This window comes from Pararge aegeria, chromosome 4, assembly GCF_905163445.1.
Source record: "Pararge aegeria chromosome 4, ilParAegt1.1, whole genome shotgun sequence".
NCBI lineage: Eukaryota > Metazoa > Arthropoda > Insecta > Lepidoptera > Nymphalidae > Pararge > Pararge aegeria.
In genome coordinates, this window is record NC_053183.1 from 20916373 (window position 1) to 20937901 (window position 21529).

General features: G+C 39.6%; 1 protein-coding gene across 1 annotated transcript in view; it reads right to left on the bottom strand.

Moving 5' to 3' along the window:
- Positions 1–1083: 1083 nt before the first annotated feature.
- LOC120637570 (protocadherin-16-like) overlaps positions 1084–21529 on the bottom strand; it is a 32431-nt gene continuing 11985 nt past the window's right edge. Inside the window, exons 2-14 of the mRNA XM_039909406.1 lie at positions 13415–13504; positions 12793–12992; positions 11441–11638; positions 11104–11331; positions 10359–10547; positions 10058–10264; positions 9789–9935; positions 7922–8112; positions 7402–7522; positions 5511–5653; positions 4833–5050; positions 4197–4387; positions 1084–1164 (exon numbers count right to left, since the gene is read on the bottom strand). Coding sequence (XP_039765340.1) covers positions 1084–1164; positions 4197–4387; positions 4833–5050; positions 5511–5653; positions 7402–7522; positions 7922–8112; positions 9789–9935; positions 10058–10264; positions 10359–10547; positions 11104–11331; positions 11441–11638; positions 12793–12992; positions 13415–13504 — 2204 coding nt within the window. The remainder of the gene's footprint in view (positions 1165–4196; positions 4388–4832; positions 5051–5510; positions 5654–7401; positions 7523–7921; positions 8113–9788; positions 9936–10057; positions 10265–10358; positions 10548–11103; positions 11332–11440; positions 11639–12792; positions 12993–13414; positions 13505–21529) is intronic.

The window sequence follows — 21529 nt, forward strand, 5'->3', positions numbered from 1 at the left end:
GAAGGATTCTTAGAGCCTAGACCACGCTTAATGATTACTTCTGTATGTGTTGGACACAAATCTGTGAAAAACAGAAACACCAATTACCTACTTACCATCTTCGCAATTTCGTATTCTAATTTCAGAGCACAGTTAGTACGGATTTTGTTAATGTAAAAGGCAAAATCATTGTAAAAAACAAAAATCCTTCTTTAAGAATAATGTCTATGCCACTAAACTTTGGTCCTTCAATTTGATCCTATATAATGTAGGTATAGTGACATATTTGTTTCACTTAATTTAATTAAATATTACATTTGTATTCGTACAAAATTGACTAATATCTACAATATAAAACATAATTCTACACAACTAATGTATATTCTATTAACAATAAACATGTTTGAAATAAGAATTTTTATCTACACTTAAGAATCATAGAAAATAGTTTTGACATCTACTATTTACACATTTCTAATAAGTAAAATAACGACTTATAATAACGCGGGTAGAACGGGTCAGGAATCACTTTATATCTTTCGCTCAACGGTGTTTAATTATTTAAATGTTAGGAATAAATTAGATCAAATCATCAGTAACATCATCAGCGTTCCTTAGTCGCACAGGTCTTCTCTCTCATAGGAAACAGGAAAAACTCAATATGTAACATAGTTATATAAAAGTTTGTACATTCCGGGTATAGCACCTAGGACGTCAAGATATAACTAGAATAAAGAGGTTCAAAATATGTATATTATAACTTGAGGGAGAGAAAAGTGAAGAAAAATGTAGAGATCGGTTTTTTACATAGAATATTATTTTTACAAAAAATAGAGATCAATTGGGGAATGTTTTGAAGCTGCCCGAAGGTTGATAGAGGTTTCGAATGTGCGAAACGACGATGAAATCTTATTGTGTCTTAACTAAGTATTTCTTATCACCGATGTGTAGTCCCCCGCAGCACGCCAGCATGGCCAGCAAGGCAAGGAGACATATTTCCCCGGGGAAAGGATAAAAACTCCCCGAGCATTGGCGCACGGGTGGGAATAATGCACGGCCAGGGGTTGCCATCGGCCTGGCCCAGCTCCGGAAGGCGGTCACCGGTCAGAAGTACACCGTGAGGTTCATGTGATCCGACACGGCCGCGTTCGTGGCCTCCGCTAGCTCGCGCCGCTCGTCGCCGTCCTGCGCGTCGGATATTTAAAACAGATGCGGAAACATTTATTCATTTGGTAGAGGCAGCTGCACATATATCAAACAAATAAAATACGAAACCAAAATTAAACGGGTCACGGAATTCGGAAAAACTGTTGAAGGGTGCATAAGTATATTTCATAAGGAAACACCCTGTATAGAATATAAAATCAAAAGCATATTTATTTTTTCACACAAACTAATTCCAAACATTTTAAATGTTTGTTTATGACAATTGTATTGAAGATAAAAGACCGACACCGATACCGCTTTCTATCAGTAAAAACTATAGCAATGCTTTACTTAAAAACTACTAGCGCTTCAGGTTCACAGATAACTCTCAGTAATTAATGTACCTCTAAAGCCTTTAAAGTATTATTGCGGCTTTCATTAACACGTTGTATAACAATCTTTAGATACTATATACATAAGAAGGGACTTTTGGTCTCACTTCTCTAAAGCAACGGTAGACTACACCCTCGGGCTAAAAGAAATATTCATTTGAAAAAAATATGCAAAAAACAGAATTTCTTAATTCTGTAATTCAAAATATCAAAATGTAAATGGATATGAATTAATTTGAACAACAAAAAAAGAACATCTCCAGAGGCAGATAAGAAAAACAACTAAACTTAAACCATTATTAAAAAATTACATTGTCTTCATTTAATAATTTGGCAAAACGGCTATTTCTATCAGGACTCGGAATCGGTTTCAATTTGCAGGAAAATTTGGTTAATAACTGGTTTATCGTTTTACTGGTTAAATGATTAAACAAAGTATAATACTATAGGTTACCATTTTTAATTGAACGAATGGTTTATGCAAGTCACAATAGTCCCTTTGATTAATGCCTAGCCTAGTTTGTGATGCGTGTGCTAAAAAAATAGGTGATGGTAGACCCAGATATTAACTCCAAGACTGGCAATTTTAGGGATGGCAGATCTTTCATTAATAGTATTGTTGAAGCTAAATACCTAGTTTCTAAGCAGTAGGTTTATTTCTCAGGAATGTTATTCTTCCTTACTTATAACAAACTATTAAAGTATTAATTTTATAAATGATATCATTAAAGCCCACCAACCTGCATGAGAACAGTGGGGCTGTCCTCTATAACCCTGTTTCCCCAAGGTGTAAAATAACATAACTGGACCGAATCTTATACTGTATATTAAGCTTCTCTATAATTCATATTAATTGTTACCTTGAAATGACTCTACTACCAGTTCGAAATGCTGTCTTCGGCAGAGAAGACCACTGGCAAGAAACTCAATCGTTGCTCTTTTATTCAATCAGTTAAAACAAGACTTTTAACAACAATTACAACATTGTCGTATGTTATAACGCTAGGCCCTTTGATTTAAGACATATAAGATAGGTCAAAACACCAGCACTTTTGGAACAAGTTTGTATAGAAAAACCTGTCTGTAAAAAATAATGATAGGACTCCATATATTATGATACCCAAATAACCCAAAGGATATTAGAGATATACATATCTTATATAATATCAGGTACCACCATTAAGTACCAACAACTTTTAACAAATCCGTCACCAATATTTCGTTAAGTATACCGTTTCCATTAATTAAATCATCTATTCCAAATTTGTAACGTTCTAACTTCTATCACCATACTTCACTCAATATCTTTTTCTCAATTGATATTTAATTAATTCAAATCCGTGCTAACTTTTCTTTCCCGCCAATCGATCTTGTCAAACTCGCGTCACCGCCATAGATCACGTCCTTTTCTTTGAGAATCTAGTCTGTAAAGGCCATTATTCTATTTTCAGAGCACTATGAATATACTATCATTGAGTATACAAAGTATGTTCTGTTGTTATATTTTTCAGATTTATCCATAGATTTAGTGCTGTAATTCCCTATTCCTACTTCGCTGCAAATAACAAAAATGTTATTAATTACACATATTTTTAATTGATTTTTGTCGATTCTTATCATCTAATCATCCATATCAAGATGTTTAAATACAAAAAAACTTAATTTTTTAAGAATTTAAAAAGTGTCGGCACATTATGGGTACCTAACCCATAGTATGCCGACACTTTTGGTTAAGTTCACAGAAAAAGCATGCTATTTAAGAAAAATGATATGCTTGGAACAACTTATGACCATTTAAACGTTCTGACGCTTTAGATTACTCGTACTTATAGCATCGTGCGCAACAAATCACAAAAATAACTGAAAATGAAGATCGTAGGACCGGTTAATTTCAATCTATTGAGTTAAATGAAAAAGACGGTTTCTCTGTTCAAACGGTTAAAAAAACCGAAATTGAAACTTTATCCGAAATGATTCCAATACCAGGGTTGGAAAACGAAACTGATTTGAAATTTTTTCCGGTTTCCGAATCCTGATTTATATGACGTGTGGATTTAGTATTATTAAGTTGCTTAAGTAATAATGTTTGTAAGCTAGCTACCCGCTATAGCTTCGCACGGGTGCAATGCCGATACTTATTTGGGGCAGTTTAGAATAATAATACTTTTCCATAGTAGATACGTTGAGTTATTAAAAATTTGCCATGTAATCGCACCTAAAATATGTTTGTTACGACATCACATAACAAATCTTTGAGTTTATTTGCTTTTCTCTACTATAACATGTTTGCTTACCTCCTACTTATAAACTGCATTAAAATTTAGAATCCGTGTGAAACGGAAGCTAATTTGTTAGATACTTTGTAGAGATGCCACTCAGCCGGCGATGGTAAAAGCTATGCTGGGAGTATCTCTACGTAATCAAATGAAGAGATCTGTACCATAACTAGAGTTAACGGCATTACTCAACGAATCACCAAGATTAATGTTCAGATTGCTAGAGCGGGGCACAAAGCTCGGAGAACTGATGGACGTCTGGGTTCCAAGCTCCCAAGGTGCTGGAATGGCGACTCAACACCAGAAAACGCAGCGCGGCCCGACCGTGGCTGTTGGAACTCTGAATGTGCTATGTGAGCACGGACGGCCGGCGGTTGACGCGTCAGCGGACGCGGGCACACACCTGCGGCGCGGCGTCGTCCCAGCTCAGCTGCTTGACGCGCGCGGGGATGGTGGCGCTGGGCCACGCCACGCCCGAGCGGCCCGCCGCGCCGTGCAGGTGGTCGCTGAGCGCGCCGGGCGCGGGCGCGGGGCTTGCGGGCGCCACCTTGCCGCGCGCTGGAAGGCGCTGCGACTGTCGCGCCGCGCTGCCGTCTGCGGGCGGGACTGAGTATGACCGGTGCGACTGTCGCGCTGTACCAACCTCTCCGCGACAGTCGAACGTAACAATTATTTTAGTCACTATGCTCTGACCTATCTTGACGACCTACCTGGCGCAATGCTGTGAATTTAAGTAGTTGTAGTAGTGCGTTTTGAACCCTCCTAGCTTAAGGTTTAAGTCAAAGTAGTTATTGCCATCACTTCATAATTATTTAAACATCACACAGTCATAAGTAAGCATCATATACAAAATTGCAAATACGAGTATTTACAGACCCATAAGTTTTCCATATATTAAATGCATATTTGAATAAAAATATATCATCTAAAGCTGTGTGTCGCATAAAAACACGACAAGCAGTAAACGTCTGCGTTAACTTATTAAACAAATTCAAAAGAGCACGACAAGTGCCAATAATATGTATAGCAGTTCTCTTACTGAGCGGCTTGTCGAGCGGCTTGTCAGGCGCCCTGTCGCGGTCCAGGCTGCAGGTGGACGCGGCCAGGATGCTGCTGGCGCCGGCCGACACGCTCTGCAGCGAGCCGCTGCCGCCCGCCGCGCTGCCCGCCGACAGGCTGGCGGCCGGCGCGGGCGTCGCGCTCTTTTCCGGTGCCACTGCGACGGTCGCGCTCTTGTCTTTCACTTGCCTTCGGCGTCTGGAATCATGTAGAAAAAAGATAACCTTTACTATTTGCTTTTAACATACTTGTATCATTAGGCAAATTTTATCGCTGAAACTTAAATAATATGCTATTTTATAGTTTCCTAGTTTATTAGCCAGTGATTAAAATGCATGCAGCATTAGTCAGTAGGATCCAAGGAGCTGACTAGATGGAGGACATATTTTAGAGGTGAATTTAGCCTCTCGCTTTGCTACTTGTCAAGGAACATATAGCACAAATCACTTGTAACACTGTCATAATAAAAAAAAACTTGTGTCAAAAGTACAGTGCAGACAATTTTAACAAGTAGAGTAGAAGTTGTGTTTGCGTCCGAGGCGCACATCACATCACGTTTCCATATCGGTTGCCGATTCACAACGCAGGCGAATAGGCAACCTTACAGGTACAGTAACTGTGACAGAATGTGACGGGACTGTACTGCGGGCGCGCGTACCGGAGGCGGCACAGGTGCGCCAGCAGTGCCAGCAGCGCCAGCGCCAGCAGCGCCAGCGCGCACGCCAGCGCCGCCAACAGCGGCGGCCGCGCCTGCGCCTGCGCCAGCCGCTCCGGGATGCGCACCGACACCGGCACCGACGTCTGCACACATGCGACCCAGCCTTAGGCCCATTGCCCCCACGTTGGCTGAGGCATCGTGGTCAGCGTCCACGATGCCTCAGCCAACGGGGCATTATGAACATTTGTCAGACAATCAATAAATCAAGCGTCAGTTGAAAGACACAATCACTTATTGTTGGTACGGTACGGTATGGAGGGACACTCTTTTATACCAATAGTAGGTTAAAGCAATTATCGGGTTGCTAAAATTCTAAACATTGATTGGCGAAATCGGCCTTTAGTCTCCAGTGGAAGCAGCGCACTTTGAGTTTTTTTCCGCATCATCATCGTTACCGACCCAATACAGAGTTAAGGCTGTAGTTCACCACGGTGGCCAAGTGCGAATCGGTAGATTTCACACATCTTTGAGAGCATTACGTAGAGTTCTCAAGCTTGTGTTAGGAAACAGGTAATTACAGCACTTTATTTATGATACTCATTGACAGTATATTCATAGTGTTTTGAAAATAAAATAATGGCCTTTACAAGACTATCAAAGAAAAGGATATAATCTTTGGCGGTGACGAGAGTTTGACAACTGACAAGATCTATTGGCGGGAAAGAAAAATTAGCACGGATTTTATAATTAATTAAAATCCGTGCTAATTTTAAAAACAGATGAAGTGAAGTATGGTGATAGAAGTTAGAACGTTTCAAATTGGGAATAGATGATTTAATTAACTATATCGTAGTTAACGAAATATTGTTATTGGCAGAACAAGAGTCGTATGTACTGGTGATGGAGTTGTTAAAAGCTATTGGTACTATGGTGGTACCTGATATTACGTAAGATAAGTATATCTCTAATATGTTCTGGGTTATTATATATATACGGAGTCTTAGCATTATTTGATACGGACAGTATATGTAGCAAAGTTTGCTCTATACAAACAGCTGGTTCCAAAATCCTGGTGTTATAAGTGAAAATAGTAGTTGTGTTTGACCTATCTTATATGATTTGTATCAAAGAGTCTAGCGTAATAACATATGACAATGTAAAAATTTTGTGTATAAGTATTGTTTCAACTGATTAAATAAAAGAGAAACGGTAGAGTTTCTTGCCAGTGGTCTTCTCTGCCTAAGACAGCATTTCGAACTGGTAGTAGAGTCATTTCAAGGTAGCAATTAAAATGAATTATAGTGAAGCTTAACATACAGTATTTATTAGTTATTCATAAGAATAAAAACTTACTGCTAAGAAACTAGGTATTTGGCTTCAATAATACTACTAATTAATGAAAGATCTAAGTTCCATCCTGAACATTGTTAGTATTGCAGTTGGGTCTACCATCACCTGTTTTTTTAGCACGTGCAGATTTCTTCACGATATTTTCCTTCACAGTTAAAGCAATGGTTACTTCATAATTGCGTAAATTACAGTAAGTACTCGGAAAATTAGCGATGTATGGTGGGGATCGAATTCGGTCCTCCCTTTCGCCACCTAAATGCATCTTCCAATTTTGTCTTCGGTAACAAAATTGAAAGATACATTTAGATGGCGCAGCTGCATGTCTGAAAATATCATCTACATCCAAAATTGCTATACAAAACGATAGCTGCATCATATCCTTTTTCAAAGTCAAAGTCAAAGGTTGAGTACTAGTATTCGCATTTGATTTCGGTGAAGCTATGACGTTCTTTTGGAATACAATCCTCATCTCTACTCAAGGTCAAGTACTGGGTACATAAGAAGCCTCGTGCACGTGTGTCGGCACGAGCAGGGGTCGCACCTGGCGCGGCGGCGAGCCCGAGTCCACGGCGGTGGCCACCACGTGCAGCACGGACGCGTTGAGCGCGCGCAGCGCCTCCGCGCGCACGAACACCTCGCCCTGCGCGTTCACGAACAGCGCCCTGCAAGCACGAGCCGTCAGCACGGGGCCAGTACCGCCCCGGCTAGTTGGACAATAGATTATTGTCCTCATACAGAACGCATTTGACTTTAGGGCGTCAAGTCGTCATCGGTCAGCAACTATCGGAAAAGTTTCGGAATAGGGAGGCTGATATTAAATGAATCGTCGTCTGTTTTTGGCAGAGCAATGGAGAAACAATTCGAAGAATTCGTTTCGCAGAAGAAAGCTGTTTCTACCATTCGCATGTATGCGTAAAAATGCTTCATAGAAATACCAGCCATCGAAGCTGGAGCATATTTCTTTTTGTGATACAGAAAATAGTACACGCAGGCAGCTCGTGAACTCGGGACCTCGTAGTGCGTGGGGCGGAAGCGCGGCTCGGCACGGGGTTGACACTCACTTGGCGTCCGGGCCGCTGAGGTGCAGCGCCACGGAGTCCTGGCGGTCGCCGTCGAAGGCGTGCAGCGCGCCCACGCGCGCGGGTCCGGCCGGCGGCAGCTCGTGCAGCAGGAACTCGTAGTGCGCGTGGCGGAAGCGCGGCTCCCACTCGTTCACGTTCTGCACGGTGATGTTGATCCACGCGGTGTCGTTCTGCGGGGAAGCGACACAGTCTATTGATACTCTGTAGTTTTTTTCGAGTGATAACTTGCATCCGACATATCCAAAAATATCCAAAATTTTCAAAAACCACGACAAAATATCTCGTTCAAATCTTGGAATAACTTGGAAAGCTATCCTATGCCCATCTCCAGGCTAGCTTTACATATTTGTGATAAATTTCATTAATAAAAGAAACAAGCACACTTTCGCATTTAATCGCAGAATGAAGAAGAAGAATGGTGTCGATGCGTTCTTAGTAAATCTTGGATCTTACCGTTAAAATTATCTCTTGTGTAAAAAGAAAAATGGACCACGCTTACGTAGAAAACACCTATCTTAATTTGAAGGAACCCATCTTATTAGTAACAGAGAAAACAAAGATGGAAGGACGTTTAAGATATAAAAAAACAGATAAAGAAAGAGTGTTTTTCTTTTCTTGAGAAATTAGCTACCAAACAGTACAGATCCTTACGATGTCTTATATTTGATGATTGAAATCGGAACAACTAGATAAATAATCATTCTTAAATCACGAGCCTAACTAATTTTTAATATTCGCATCTGAAATGTAAAGAGTACACAACAGAAAAGTGTTTACGATAAAACATATTTTATTTCCTGTCCTAAGCAGAGAGTTTAAAAAAAAAAATAAAATTGACTAAAATGATTTCATTATAAAGAGACTGACTATTGTCATCAATGTTGATAACAATCAAGGACAACACGGTTATTAGGGAGAAAAAATAATTGAGGTCGTTAATTATCCACAGCAAGGGATGGATATGCTATGCTATGCTTTAGCGCCTCAAAAGATTTTTGTCGCCCAAAATCTACTTGTTGGAGAACAGTTTGGATTTCGCAACAATAGCTCTAAAACATAGGCATGTTTTATTTAAATAAAATTATTAATCACAGCCTAAACAAAGAAATACCTATTACAACTATATGTTTAATATAAGGCTAAAGTTTTTGACTTATTGAATCATAAAAAATGTTGGACAAATTGGAAAAAAATACGGTGTCAGAGGGAAGGCACGTGAGCGGATAAAGCCGTAATTAAGTGATAGAAAATTTAATATAGTATCAAGGTAATAAAATACAATAAGAGGGGTAGTATTCTATGACCCTTCCTTTTTCTAACTGATATTAATGACATTGCAAAGGTAACGAGCCAGCCTTATTGCTATTTGCGGACGATCCTTAACATTTTAAAATCACGCTTTGGAATATATAATTATTTAGCTAAGTACCTAATAGTGAATATAAATTAATTTTAAGGAACACAAAAACTATACAATTCGGTTACTCTTCCTATTACTCTGCCGATCAAGATTTAATATGGTGATACGAAAGTTAAAGAAGTTGACGCTTTAAAATTTTTAGGAATAATTCTTGACAAAAACAGTAATTGTAAGCTCACATTGATTATGATTATGTAAGTGTATGTGCGCACGGTATCAATACATGCGGCTTTGAGTGCATATTACGGATATGTACCATCCGTGTTTTTATAAGTGATGTTAGTTGAAATATTTAACTCTCGTGTAGCCAACACGAGAGTTAAATTGAAACAAATGATTGTCCTACTTTAATCCCTGTTTTCTGAATTCAAATGCTGGTAAGTCGAGTATAGGCGTTGCACGTTGTGCGATCACAAAGTCCCTCACCGAGTTGCCGTCCGTAACCATGACTTGGTAGTGGTAGCGCTCTGTCGTCTCGTAGTCCAGCGGCTTGCGCAGCAGCACTTCGCCCGCGCCGTTGATGGCGAACTGCTCCAAGAAGCTGCGCTCCGACACGTAGAACTGCAGCGGCGTCTGGAGCACCGAGCACGCTTTATCAACTCTATCAGCATTAACTTATGCGAATGGCAACCTTCCAGAAAAGTTACTTAGACGGAAACTATTATGGTAACCGACTCGAAGCCCTGCCTCCTCACCTCGTGCAGCGATCGGGTGTGGAGCGCTGTCAGCACGCTGCCCGGCGGCGCGTCCTCCGGCACCGACACCGCGTAGCCGCGCCGCGCGAACCGCACACCCGCGTCCGCCGCGTTCGCCGCCGCAGCGCGAGCCGGGCCTGCGGCTGCGGTGCGCCGCACGGTCACGGTCGCTAGAGCGTAGCGGTCAGCGTTGTCCACTTGAGTCGCCTGCCAATGGTTTGACGGGAAACCATCATTCATTTAACACTCTTGTGTCGGACTCGACACGGGTCGGCCTCCTACGCAGGCGCGGTGCTCTCACCTTCAGCACCACAGTGACGGGCAGCGCGTGCTGCAGCAGCGGCGGCGTGGCGGCCAGGGCGCCGCTGTCGCGGTCCAGGCGCAGCAGCGCCGCGCCGTCGCCGCTGGCGCTGTAGTACACGGGCGCGTTGATGCCCAGGTCGCGGTCGGCCGCGGACACGGGCCCCGGGGACAGCTCCAGGACCGTGCCCTGCCGGTGCAACACAGCCCCACGTGTGATGAGTGGACCAATTCAGACAGCCGACCGGCAACGACTGGGTCCGGCCGGTGCTGAATATGCTTTGGAGTTGTTAAAAATTCTAGGGATGAGATACTTCTGTAAGACGAGCCGGCCATTACTGTACAATAAATTGATCTTAATATGTCCATATGTTTTGAAATTTCGTTAAGCGCGACTTATTTAGATCCACATAGTGACATACAAAACAAAAATATCTGGTGTCGATCTTACATATTATGTGATCTTGGTATCTTGTTTGACTCTAAACTACTAGGTATATGATAAACGTGTTAATCAAATTGTGAATAAAGCTTCTAAGATGTTAGTGAGTATAAAGAATAAAATTAATTAATAAATAAAATAAATTGTTTTCGCCCACACTCATAGTACGATGGGATGGTAGCACGGGCACCATCGGAAAGGAATGCTAGTAGTTATTTCTTCATAAAAACCCAATACTATTCGATGGGCTGACCTCAGAATCGACCGAGGCAGTTAGCAGAGGATAATAGCAATGGGCACTCACGTCTTGCGCATTGTCCGGGACGACGGCGGTGTAGTGCTCGTGCGTGAACTGCGGGTTCTGGTCGTCCGCGTCCAACACCTCCACGCTCAGCGTGGTGTCGTTGTAGCGCGGCGGGGAGCCCCCGTCCTGCGCGCGCAGGCGCACCGTGAAGTTGCGCAGCGTCTCGTAGTCTAGCGCACGCTTCACCACCACCGTGCTGTCCAGCTCGCTTTGAAACCCCACGTACTCCTGCAATGTAGTTAGGTACTAATGTCAGGCAGTTTGGAGTGATTAATACAATTGTGGCATGCGGGCCGGGCTGATTGCAACACAGACACGAGTCATGGGGTGTACGTACCGAGGCGGGGCCCGGCAGCACGGAGTAGCGCACGGTGGCGTGCGGGCCGGGCTGGTCGGGGTCGTGCGCCGGTGCCGCCAGCAGCCGCGCGCCCGGCGCCGCCAGCTCCGACACGCGCGCGCGGTACGGTGCGCCGCGCCACGCCGGCGCGTTGTCGTTCACGTCCCATACGCGCACCGACACCGGCACCACGAAGCTCTGGGGATGTGGAGATGTAGTTTGCGAAAAACGATTCAAAACTAATGTTTTGGGAGACAGGGCCCAGGTTTTAGTTTTGTGATCCCAAAACTGTCTCCCTAGCCACCAAAAAGTAAATCAAGTGATTTTCATCCTTTACTTATACACATATACTTCGCTTCATATATGTCTCGATCTCTTCCGATTTTCTGCCGTATGATACGCAATTTACTTGGTCCGTCCAACATCTGTGGGTACGTCCGCTTGGCCTCTTTCCTTCGATCGATTAGAAGCACTTAAAATGAATGATTCAACAGTTTTTCTGGGCTTGACCTTAGATTATAAGCTTCAGTGGGGTACCCATATAGATATACTAGCAGGTATACTAAGCTCGGCTTCCTACGCCGTCAGGAAAATTAGACAGATTACTGACGTAGAAACAGAAAGACTTGTTTACTTTGCGTACTTTCATAGTGTCATGTCTTACGGGATATTAGTATGGGGCAAAGCTGCTGATGTTGGAACTATATTCATATTGCAGAAAAGAGCTGTACGGTCAATATATAAACTTAAATCACGTGAATCCCTCCGTGCAAAATTTAAAGAAATAGGTATCCTTACGGTAGCCTCACAATATATTTATAACAATATAGTATTTGTAAGACAGTTTCTTTATAAACAAAAAGTGGATATAAACAGTCGACTTACAAGAAATGGTCATAAATTAGTGACATCTGCATATCGTCTGCGGAAGGTGCAGAAGTCATTTGTGGGACTGAGTATACGCTTTTATAATATGATTCCTAAGGTAATTTTGGACCTACCAATGCATAAGTTTAAAGAATGTGTTGAAACACATTTATTACACCGAGGTTATTATACAATTGATGAATTTCTTAATGACAAGGTTGCTTGGAAGCATCCGGCTCCGCTTTCATCTCTCACAAGATAAAAAATGAATTTTAAAATGTAAATTGTTGATATTTACTAAAACATCTGATAATTATTATTAGTCCTGCATACATTGACGTTGCAGAGTTTGATATGCAAAAACGACTCCATGATTGCGAGCGAACAAATCTTGTACTTAGCCTACAGGCCTACCAAAAATCATGCTTCTGACTCACGACTGCTCCACAATAAACCCATGCGGTTTATCTGTGCATTGTACTCACGGGATCAGCGGTGTGCCGCCGGTCGCAGCGCACGTTGACGTACACGCTGGAGGGTCCGAGCTTCTCCTCGCGGTCCAGCGCTCTCCGCAGGGTGATGTTCTTGGAGCCCGCCGCCAACTCCACCGCGGCGTTCTTCTCCTGGATGTGCAGCGAGATGTCACCGCCCACCGCGCTGGGGTCGCCATTCACGCTTAGTGTACCTTACGATTAAAAATAACAACTAGAAACTAGCTCACGGTTTCTACATGGTACAATGTTTATTTTCAACATTCTAATATTAGCACACTTGGAACTGCTGCTTTTTGTAGAGGCTTTTGTAAGAGTTCTTAAATTTGTTAAAATAATCTACATTAGGCGCTAAATTTTGCGACCTCAGTGACAGAAAACCAAATATGTTTTTTCAGTACCTCAATAACAAGACAACTATTAAAATACATTATTTTTTGATCTTCAGTAGTGTTTTAACAGAATCTATAGAGTAATTGCTTATAGATGAGGTAAGGAGGTGAGAGGTGGATGATCCCAAAAATGATGACAATTTATAAGGATTGTAAACGTGTCTACATATATATTGCCCAATATAATGTTGATAAATAAAATAAATACAGTTGTTAAAACTTACCTATAATACTGCCTACTGGTGTGTCTTCACTTATGAAAAAGCTCTCTACAGCACCACCGTTCATCAAGTAACATCGACTATCCTGAATAGCTGAAAACATAACGGACATTAATTACTTATTACAAGCATTTTGAAAAACCTGTGCTTCGGAAGACCCAATTTCTGAAATGCCCATCAAGAAAAAAAAACTAAAAAAAACTAGTTGGCAATCAAAGTCAACACTAGATCTACTTTAGACAAAATACAGTGCCGTCGTTTTTTTTTAATTTGAAATGATTAATGATTTAGAGGTCGATTCCCTAAATTGTTAACTGATGAGCGTTTCAGAAACCGGGAGCAAAACTATGTTGGTATCTTATCGTAAATGCAGTACCAACATGTTATAAAGGTAATTAAATAAGTTAAAAGTGTGAATTGCAGCCAGTGGTGATCATAAAATACGTGTTCGTGACAAATAGCAACTAAAATATGTAAACCAAAAAAATGTAGAGCAAGAACAAAATCCGATTGGAAGTGCTATTAATCCGTGTCACGTTACGAATTAAGTTAATGGCTTCGTGAATGGACACCAACAGCCGTCAATAAATATAATGGATGCGAAAGCAGGTCATATTCGATCAACTATCAGAACTCTATTGGATTGAAATATCGGAAGGAGTTTTAATCATTATCTTCAAACTATAATCTGTCAGATGATAATAGAGTTACATAGCTTCCACAGCACGACGCGCTGCTTCCGGTTAAATTGCTGAATTTAAACCTTCTACTCTGTAGAATTTGACTTTTAAACCGGTAGTAGGAGTCTCAAAAAACTGACAGACCTGGCAATTCCAAATTGCTAATAGAAAAAAAATAGATTTTTTAAATTTAATTGATTAAAACAACTGAAGTTACATTATAACAGAAGGTCTGGTTTGAAGAATTGGAACTTGCATTAGAATCAGTAGAGTTAATAATTTAGTTCCTCGGGCGCCTAAAAAGCCAAGAAGAGGGACAAGCCCTCCCTAGCCTGGGTATACCCTCTTTAAACGGAGAAGTTCCACATAACCTTCGTCCTGCTCAAGGGTAGCCATAAAGATTTTCTACCAGGCCAAAAAGGGTTGATACTTCAAAACAACAGGATTATGAAATGTCCCGCAACGGAAGAATCAAAATCAGTTACCAAGGGAAGTGAATTGAGGTCGTTTAAACATCGGATTAATCTTTAACGATGAGAACATACAAATACTTAATACCTACACACAATGCTATTAAGACATTAGCAAGGTATTAAAAGCCTAATCATAATCACGATAGTTCACAATCAACAATAGAGTTTTCAGTTTTAACACAATGGCGTCAGTTGTATCTGAATATCATACAAACCAAATGATGTAGGATGATTAAGAGATAAGGTTTTATGCATTTTCATAGATGAATCGATGAAAATGGTTTAAATACTTATTTTTAAGACTTTTAAGTAATTTTATGTGGTTAATTCTTTTCTGCCTGTCTTTAGGTACTCTTGGATATATTGGTTAAATATTTTATGAAAATTGTTAAGACAAACAACAATAATTCATCGTAAAGTCAACATTTCGATGAGGGTTTATTTAAGTATTTCAGAGATAGAGGAAAGAACTCCTCAAGGGGCAGAAGCGTGTCACTCGCAATAGTTTAGTAAACAGTTCTTCGTTAGTTTTGATGTTAGTGTAATTTCATGTGGTCTACCAAACGTCTTGATTGGACACATCTAGCAATAGTTATAAATAACCCTCAGTTAAGTCCTTGAATTTGTTTGACGATAAACCTGATGACATATTGGAATAAGTAATGCTTATAGAGTTAAACGGTTGCACTTGAGTGAAATTTTTGTTCTGATCATCAGTCTTTCAGTCACGCCTGGCGGATACAAAATTCAAATCGAATCACTCGTAACCAAAAACTTTAGATTTAAAAGGGGATCAGGTGTCATATTTGGTAACTCTTCGAATAAGTCGCCAGCTGGTCGTTATGAAATCTCACAGGAATTTTGTTTATTTATTGCAAGTTTCCTACAGAGATGACAGGTTGACCGATAAGCAATTATCAGAAAAGCTGCTGAATAGAAGACAAGACGCTTGTTGGCACTAATAGCAAGTGTCGATCTTACATTGTGGCAATTAGTCAGCAGAACATTCGGTCAATCAAAATCTGTGGATCGCGAGGCCACCTAACGCGTGGTTTATACAGTGGTATAAGAACGTTTGCGGTGACAGGTTTTCCGTAGATATCAGTGAGGGCTCTATCGCCACCCTCCGTATGTATATTATATAAGTACGTGGAATAAACGTGTATGCGCCATGACTTCGGCGCTACCCCTGCGCGGTTCGTTGTGTGAAATCTGCAATTGTTGCTATTTGTATGCAGTTTATCATTGACAATCCATCAGCGTGTGACAATTAAAAACAGCAATTATGCGCGTTGCTATCTAGAGCGTACACAATCATAATAATTAAAACAAAAACTAGGTGTGATTAATTGAACCGTTTGATGCGGAGCGTATAGTGCGAGTTGCGTGATTACTGTGCGTTTGCAATTGTCATTTAACTCACGGCTACAAAACTGAAAGTAACACCTATTAAGATACAACCACACAGCACGAATATCCGCAGCAGAGCCGTAAAAGGATATCAAATTAACGTGAGAAATCAGCCACGAAGTAGTACTTCTTAAATTATTATATATGTATTAGTGCGGTACCGATATACGAATTATGTGAGGTGATGATGCTATGATGGTGGACTACTTTCGCAAACTTAAAATAAAACAAAAGCTGGTTTTTCAAACGCACCCTAGGATAAAAAGAAAGTCATAAAATCTGGTATTTTTTTTTAAATAACTTATTAGTTACCTTGACTACAACATTTAGTTATTAAAACATACTTAAAAATATTAATGAGAACCATTCCACTTAACCCATTTTTTTCGTATAATTAATACTTCATGTCATAATGGAAATAAAACAAGCTTATGTTAAATTTAGTATTTATTTATTTACTTGCGTCCACGCCTTTACATAGTCATGAGACCCTGTCAGGGCGTAGCAATAACAAACAGTTTGACCATTATAATTATTACAAATATACGATTTCAGGATTCTAATTAGTGTTAGTAGAAATATATTTGAGTAATAATAAGTTACTATTAGAGATCGTCAAGTTAATAAATCTATTTTAATATTAAATAATTGCTTAGCCAATGTTCCAAGGCTGCTTCATAAATTTTAGTTTTCCCTCGCGCTAATTAAATCTACGCTAGTGTTAAAAGAAGGATACTGTATGACAACTGTGTGAAACTAGTCAAACTGCAGAAAACCGTGCGGCTTCCGCAATGCACTGTGTCTTCAGTGCTTTTGAAGAAACGCATTCTGTCTTCTTTTAGCATAACCATTCCATAGTGGTTACAGAAATCTCTATCTTTGAGATAATTATAAAGAAAGCAAATCATACCAGACACCAGAGTAACATTACTCTCAAATCTCAAGTCAGGTCAACTTTCGGCATTTCCCGTGACCTATGGTCTTTTGATGCGCTGTGCGTGCAATTTGCGTATCTTCACACGGTTTGATAGCTAGGTACGTGATGTCCAAAAATTACGTAAAATGTCAAACCAATTTAATACTTTTTCTTCTTAAATATTAACGTGTGCGTGCAGTAATAGAGTAACTGTTATTTGTGTAATTAGACTGTTTTCAAGTGCCGCGGTTTCAAGTACTACAAGTACTCAGGTATACAATATAGACGTTGTTATGTGCATTGAGTGCAAAAAACTATAGTATTTTTATCAGTTTTGTGTCTACGATCTAAAAGGCTTACTTCGGGTGTTCCAAGTCCAAATCCAAAGTCAAGTAAAAGACACATAGTCTTTGAGCGAGACACACTCGATCCTCTGTGAGTAGGTACTACAGTACTACGTCAGTGCTTACTCTTTGGGTGCCTGCTGTAAACCGTAAGGGTTCTCGCTGACTCACCCCGAGAACGTATGGAGAGCGCTATTGCTGCGAGCGCGGGTGGCAGCGTTGATCCTGTACATCATTGCTAATATTCAATACTCTTACAAAATAATTATAATTTCTTATTTTAACACTTCAGTTACATTTTTGGAACTGATATAGGGAAGCAACTGGACTTAGGTACCTACATACATCTTCTTTTTGCGTAATTTGATACCTATATCGGTATATTAAAGTGTAGTGTCCATTTTATTTACGGTAATTGCAGGCGTTACAAATATTCTAAGTGAGACTGCAGCCAAAGGTGATGTGTCCTATATTGCAATGATAATCATGGCTGTACTGGATGCTTCGTAAGTACACTGTGCAGAATGACTTATTTCCCTCTTGATCCAAATAAGTAGGTCTGGTTTTTATGATATAATTGTAACTCTACGAAAATCACACATTTTGGCTGAACTCAATTATTATATAAAAAAGATCTGTTTTTATGCAAGATAATTTTATACAAGCAAATTATCTATTGTTGAATATCTTATCATAAAAAAGTACTTAGACGTAAAGTGTAACACTACGGTCAGCGGTTTCGCCCCGTAGAATCGGAATCGCAGCCATTTTGAATAGTAAATCGGCCGGAAGTTGCAGGGGGATTTATGGCGATACCATCGTCCGCTGCCCCACTTGTCTCGACACTCAACGCACCTGCCGTACACTGTTTCGATGAAGAAATTGCTTTCTTTCTCAATAAACGGAGAAAAGTCCAAGCGGTGCAATGGTTTTACCTCTTCATGATGTAAGGAAGAAAATATATTATTTGCCTCTATACCATTGCAGACACTTCAGAACGCATCGTATTCTGACTTTCTTCGGACACATGGCGTGACAATGTTTTATCGCTTCGTGCTACAAGCAAGGGCGGATGCTAAGAATAATAACAAGATGCTAAAAGTCAATGGAATAAGAAGAGCATGCGGGAGGTCACCCAAAGGTGCACCTTATACCTAGGTACTTCCTTTATATGAATGCATAAGAAACAATTAAGCCGTCGAAGGACGCCTGGCAATCCTAGGCAGAAGTAACTTTCTATACCTATAGGAAGTATGCTTAGTCGAAAGCAACATAATTGGATTTTTTTAAGATAAGAAAGTAATATGTAAACCCTCATACTGATATAATTGCGAAGGCTCAATTATTTCAATCAGTTTCTTACAAATAGTAAAATGTGAAGTGTCACCACGCCGACAACCGCCCTGATCTTACGCATTGATGTTTACATTAAAATTATTCTGATGCGACAAACCCACCGCATAAGACGTTGTTGAAACGTATGTCTTCTACTTTAGTTAATGCTAAGTAGGAAGGTACTTTCATTTTGGAAAATAATGAGCATTGAAAGTAGAGGTTGCGAGTAAAGTAATAATTAGACACGTCAATTTCGGAGTGCAAAATCATGGTATTTAATTTGGTCATATTGCGCCGACTGATCGGAAGTTACGTCTACAGGTGATCGGATAACGTAAAACAATAGACGTGTGATGGACGGTCTTTAGAGAGATCGTATCGATCGAGCTATTTCCGGATGGTGCAACTTTTCATTTGTCTTTTCTATTAATTCCTTACTAAGCTTTCTCTTACTATCCACATTAATATATCCACAATAAATTCAAATCAAAAGCCATAAAGAAAACAAAAAATATACATGTATTTCATAATTCATTTCGTATCATTTGAACTTGGATATGAAGGAACAGCCTCAGTATGTACGCAAAAATAAGTATTATTAAAAAAAAAAATAGTTATGGGAGTTTTTTATTATTGTTAACATTTAGGTATACCATAATATACAAATGTCTAATTTCGCAAAGCCTAAAATGAATCAGCAACGAATCCGGCACCATACCGAGATTATGTACCGTGTTTGTCACACTTCAACAGACCTAATCAAATACAAAAATAACCTTTCAAATGTCAGTTTTCGTGATGCCACTTTTAACACGTGTTCAAAGGTTAATGTACAAAGGAGCAGATCCTTTAATAACTAACTAAATAAGTCGTACACACTGACCATTACGCATGAAGCCCTGTGGTCTGCGGCCGGCAGGCTAGGCGGGGTCGCGAGCTGCCAAGCGTGTTTCCGCCGACTCACCGCCGCGCGCGAGTCCTGCGCTGACCGAGCATTTCCTTGACATTGTTGTTGTCTTGCTTTCATTATCATTATTTACCACTTGATCAACGAACTAAAATACTAACTACTACTAATACTACTTTCTTTGTGTACATACCACTTTTCTTCGTCCATTAAAAGTAAGATAAATAGAGTAAGTGCAATATCCTCCATGTCGCTAAAATAACTGCTGCCACCGGATAATAGGGATAGAATGAAGTAAAACTCGCGTACGAAAAATCTGAGGCTCAAAATGTACGGTTTGAAAAGAGCTCTTCGACGTAAGTACGGAATTTTTTAGAACTAAGAAAATCTGGACAAAAATGGAAAATGTAATGCGAATGAGAATTTCAATGGGTTTTTTGGACCATTACTTATAATCCTAACAGAGAACGGCTTAAACTGCTCTTCAAAACAAGAAGGTTCGCACCGACAATTTTCTGACTGCTCCAGAACTGAGAATTCTTAAGCAGAATACCGAAGCATTGTTGACCCAACAGTTGAACATTCTAACTGCTAGACCAACTAAGTAGGCAGCCATTGGCATTTAAGTATAAATAGGTTCCTATACCTTCACTATCTTTAATTACCTTTAATTTATTTTTTGAGGCTTTAATAATATTCATACCAAGATCTGTGAATCAGCAAACGATAACAAAAGAAAGTGAAACGAAACGGCCCACCTCAGCTGCTGCGAAAGGAACATCTATCGTCATTAAATGGCTACAAAATCGGATTAGGAGTTCGCTGTAGCGTTACGAATTCCTGCCTAGAGCCGGAAAACAAATAATCTTGCACACTGGTGACAAATTTTGAAACGGAGACAAAGAAGGGAGGTAACCAATCATTAATCCGTCCGAACATTTCACCGCAAATTAGTTGCGTTCTGACAATTTCGATATCATTTCATGCAAATCATAATATTAGGTCAATCTGCATGATTCGTTCTTTGTAACAGTTGTTTGTTTGAAATTATCATCTACAAAAGCTTTATGACTTCGAAGCTTTCTTTATTACGATGATTATGTTTATATAAACGCCTTCTACTAGTTACTTACCTTTTACTTCTACCCGCGATTTCGTCTGTGTGGACTTTAGAATTGGGTCTAAAGCTTCGCTCGTTAACAATTTTTAATCCTACCACGGTAACTATTTGAGAGATCGGTATAGAAATTAGATGTCCTTTTCCATAGCATAGGTGACATGCATACATAATTACAAGGTTGTCTGCCCGCGGCTTAGCTTGAAAACAATTTGCAATTTTCTCTCGGGAACTACGTAAGGAATCGGGATAATAGCCGTTGTTCTTTTCTATGTAAAAGGCTACATGCATGCCATATTTCATACAAATCCGTTCAGCCGTTTTTGCGTGATTCAGTAAAAACCATCCACACTTTAACATTTATAATATAGGATGAGTAGGATATATTATATTATATATTATATTATATATTATATTATATATTATATTATATATTATATTATATATTATATTATATATTATATTATATATTATATATAGAACGATTAATGATGAATGAATGAATGAATGAATACACTTTTATTGTACACCAAAGAAACAAAAAGTAGTTACAAAGATTTAAATACAATCAAGAGAGTACAATTTGGTGGCCTTATCGCTACATAGCGATTTCTTCCAGGCAACCAATGGCGTAAAAGGAAAAAACGTAGAAAAGAGGTAGGTGGTGCAATAAATAAGATTTAAAAATTATACAAATATATAAATATAAATAAAATATATATATATATATATATATATAATATAACTATAATATATGTATAAATATATTAAATATAAATACAAATAAAATATATAACATAAATATCTATATAAATATATTACATATAACATCCCCAATTAGTATGAAATACATAAATAATTCAAATTACACACTTAAAATGATTCGCTTCAGCGTTGTTCGGCTGAAAGAGACAAATAATGATCCTTCACTAGTTT